General features: G+C 55.9%; 1 protein-coding gene across 1 annotated transcript in view; it reads right to left on the reverse strand.

The window, feature by feature from the left end:
- Positions 1–2,522: 2,522 nt before the first annotated feature.
- SLC25A5 (solute carrier family 25 (mitochondrial carrier; adenine nucleotide translocator), member 5) overlaps positions 2,523–4,236 on the reverse strand; it is a 2,874-nt gene continuing 1,160 nt past the window's right edge. Inside the window, 4 exon segments of the mRNA XM_009331283.1 lie at positions 2,523–2,922; positions 3,529–3,669; positions 3,794–3,928; positions 3,931–4,234. Of these exon segments, the coding sequence (XP_009329558.1) occupies positions 2,765–2,922; positions 3,529–3,669; positions 3,794–3,928; positions 3,931–4,234 (738 nt within the window). The 3' untranslated portion in view covers positions 2,523–2,764.

The raw sequence follows: 4,236 nt of genomic DNA on the forward strand, positions 1-4,236 counted from the left end.
CCCCCCCCCCCCCGGCCCCCCAGCCAGTCCAGCCCGGGGGGGCTGGTGCGCACCGAGCCATTCCAAACATCCAGCACCACTCGCCACCTGCCCCAGCCAGTGACAAGTGTTTCATACGATCCCATACGCAGCCGTGCTGCGTCAACAGCTCCTAAGCCTGGGATTTACAGCCACCAGGTGAGGGGCCAAGATGAAAGTGGTGTTACAGGCGCTTGCCCACCCCTCCCCGTCAGCAAAGGGGCCAATACACTGGGCCGGGCACGGCTCCCATGGAGGAAATCATGACGTATGAGATGTTCGGTACTCCCCACACAAGAGAATTGTGTTTAAAAGGAAAATCCACCCCTGCCCCTGCCCCTGCCATCCTTGGGGCAGCACAGCCTGGTGGACAAAATGCTTGTGTTGGAAGGACTGCACTCAGCCCACTGCCTTGCCACTGGCTGGCCCCAGTCCCTTTCCCATGCCTCAGTTTCCCTGCAAGAACTAAGCCCTTAATCCTTCTGTGACGTGCTCCCGTGGCAGGCAAAAGCAGCAGCTGAACCCCCCAACCTGCTTCCTCAGATAAAGCTGCTCCCAGGGGAGCTGCCAGGAGGGGGAGGTTGAATCCCCAGGGGGCCCTAGACCAGAGGGGGCTGCTGGCCTGTGCTCCCTGGCGGCGGAGCGCTGGGAAAACCCATTGTGGGCTCTGCCCTGCATCTCCCATGCACCAGAGCTAAAAAAAGCTGTGAAACACATGCTTGTTTCCCAAGTCCCAAAGACAGTAACTAGTGTGGGTAGCTACAACCCATTTCACTCGGTGCCAGCCCTGCTCCCCAAGCCCAGTATGAAATGCTGTAGGCCTAAGGACTTACAGGTCCCCCAGCTCAGCTCCTTTGCAGCCTGGCACAACGGCCCAGCTCAGCGCCTCGGTCACCCACCACCATGTGGAGGAAGAAATGATGCACTCACCTCCCTGTGCTAACGGCCTGACCACACGTGCCCTGTGGGGGAAAGAGGAAAGGATGCCCCACACTCAGCAACCAGCAGCATTTTAGAACAGCCCTTGAAATCCAGGAGAGCTTAGCAGCAGGAGGCAATAAAAGCCCAGAGCCCTTAATTAATTAGCTTGCATTTGTGCAGCAGAAGGGTCCCCAGTAAGGCTGCCCGTGGCACAGCCCCCTGCTAGGCTGCTGCCTGCTCCCCCCAGCATGCTGCCCACCGCTTGGGGCATTGCTCTGCATCTCACAGGGAAACTTTCAGCCCATTTTGTTTCCACGGCAGGCAGCGGGCAACCTCACACTGCAGGAGCCCAGGGGCAGTCGAAAAGCACCAGCAAAGGCTCTTGGTTGAACAGTGTGGCATGAGACCATCTCCCATCATGAACGCACATGCCCATTTGCAGGGACCCAAGCATGCCAACACCGGCTATGGCGGGACGGTGCTGCGCTCCCATGCCTGGCTGCCCTGCTTAGATTTCAGCGATAAAACCAACTACCACCCTTTGCAACATAAGGGCTTGTTTATCTGCCTCAGACAGTGGTTGAAACTGGTTTCAGTGATTGAGATCAATCACTGCTTTGAGCAGGCCTGGGCAGCCAGAAAGGACCAATGGCGTGGGGGCAGTGAGGAAAGACTCGCTGATCTGAAGGGCAGAGGACCAGGAGAGCACCCACTCACCACCCCAGCTCCCCAGGCAGCTTCACTGGGACAGCTCACAGACCCACAGAGATGTCTGGGTAAAGGCCAAGCCACGCGCATTGCCCAGTCTTGCAGTGTTTTCCCCAAATTGCCCCAGTAGCATGAAGGAATTTCCCCCTTCCCCCAGAATTCGGGGCTGGGACAAGCTTAACTTCCAGGGGTAAGGGATGAGCCTGGGGACGCAGCTCCCTGCCTGGCAAGCACAGCCCTGGCACAGGAGCTGTCTCTGCTCAGCTACCACATCCCCACAGCACACCGCCTCATGCGAGGGCAAGGCTAGCCAGGGGCTCTACAGAAGAGCAGCAACTACCTGCACTTATGTTCCCTGGCTGGATTTTAACATGCCTGAGTAGGTAGCTCAGTTTCCAAGCCAGAGTAGATGATGCCAGCTCTGCTCCTCCGGACAGCAGCAAATACCCCTTAGATATTTCTCCAGCCTCCCTGGCATTCAGCGCTGTGGGGAGGGCTGTGCTTTGCAGAAGGTTTAGGCACTTGGCACTTTCAAAACAAAGTTTCATCAGCTCCGGGGAGCAGACAGGCCAGAGCCAGGACTGGTGGCACACAGCCAGTGCATCATCTCTGGTTACCGCGGCCTCAGGGGAGATCAGCTGGGTGAGTCCTTCAGAGCTGCTAGTCCCCATTCAAGCCCACACCACTGGGGAAGAAACACTACACAGCTTCCTTGGCAGCCTGCACCGTGTTTACCTGCTGGAGGCCACAGGTAGTTAGCAGGTAGCAAGGCGTGCAGGATGGAGGTGATTTGTCTTCCTCCTTCTTTACAATCACTGCAGAGACCTCCACCCCACTCATGCTGCAGCTGCTGCAAGAACAAACGTGAGACGAGGAAAGTTGGTTTCAGATTTTTATTTCTTTGTACTCTTTAAGCAGGAGTGACTGAAATAGAAACCATGGTGAGTCCCGTCAGGGGGAATAACTTGATCAAGACAGGGCAGGCAGTTGGCCCTGCCCCATGCCAACCTGTATAAACATCAGCCGTCACTGTTTAGTAACTAGACGGTTTTCAAACAAGTCCATGAGCGGTCATAGACTACATATAACAACATGCCAGTTCACAACAGGAAACAACTTATGTGTACTTCTTGATTTCATCATACAGGACTAAGACAAAAGCACCACCCATTCCTCGGAGTACATTAGACCATGCACCTTTGAAAAACGCCTTGGAGCCCTCGTCCCGGGCAATCTTCCGCCAGCAGTCAATAGTGCCAGTGTACATTATGTCAGCTGCGGGAGACAGACAGCATTAGGAATCAGATGCCCATGATGCCCAACATCCAGGTCAGAAATGGCCTAACGTATCTGCCAGCTTCATAACCTCAAGTGCATCCCGTTTCTTGACTGACTTTCTCCAGTATTAGTGCATCAGAGGACAAGATCACCCAGGAGACGTGCTGCTGCTGCACTACCCCTAGGAGACACTGGAAGGGCCCGTTTGAGCAGAAGGCAGCTACTGTTTGCTTTGACAGCAACGCTTCCAGACCCAAAAGCTATTGCACAGTCAGCCAGGCCATGCCTGCTACCAGGAATGTCTCTTCTTGGCCGAGAGACACTAGTTTGCAACATCCTTGGGCAAGTTCTGCTGTTCCTACCTACTGCCAGATACCCAACTTGTACATGCCACCTTACAGGTGTGCTGCAGAGACTGACCCATCCGTGCACCCCGCCTGACATCCGCTTCTGCAGCCCCTCTCACACCCTGCTGTTCACAAGAGGTGAGGATATCTACATGGCTTGGTGAAAGCCAAGCCACTCGGCCTTCACCTCAGCTCCACCACCAACTATTGATTCAAGGATGCCCCATACTTCCTACACAAGGTGGTAGAAACTTACTTCCTTTACGGCCAGACTGCATCATCATGCGACGACGAACTGTATCAAAAGGGTAGGAGGTCAAACCGGCGACAGCGGTGACGGTCTGAGCAATCATCCAGCTGACAACAATGTGGGTGTTCTTCGGGTCCGGAAGCATGCCTGCGGGAGAGAGGTTTTGATGAGAACAGCAGGTGAGCCACCAGCATCTGTCAAGATGCAGGCCTGCACTACAGGCCTGCCGCAGCCTGGCATCTCCCTTTTAGTGCCACTTCGGTCAACCTACCCTTCGCGGTGTCGTAGATGCCAAAGTAGGCGGCTCTGTAGATGATGATGCCCTGGACAGACACATTGAATCCTTGGTACAGGCCCTTCAAGCCATCAGACTTGAAGATCTTGACGATGCAGTAGCCCAGCCCACCCGGTCAGCCCCGGCTTTACCCACATCCGCTGCCAGGCGGGTTCGGGCAAAGTCAAGGGGGTAGACGAAGCACAGGGAGGTAGCGCCGGCGGCACCCCCGGACGCCAGGTTACCGGCGAAGTACCGCCAGAACTGGGTTCGCTTGTCCACGCCGCCCAGGAAGATCTGCTTGTACTTATCCTTGAAGGCGAAGTTGAGGGCCTGGGTGGGGAAGTACCGGATCACATTGGCCAGGTTGCCGCGCCAGAAGGAGAGGACGCCCTGCTCCCGGGGGATGCGCACCACGCAGTCGATGATGCCCTTGTACT

This window comes from Pygoscelis adeliae, unplaced genomic scaffold, assembly GCF_000699105.1.
Source record: "Pygoscelis adeliae isolate BGI_AS28 unplaced genomic scaffold, ASM69910v1 Scaffold100, whole genome shotgun sequence".
Classification (NCBI taxonomy): Eukaryota; Metazoa; Chordata; class Aves; order Sphenisciformes; family Spheniscidae; genus Pygoscelis; species Pygoscelis adeliae.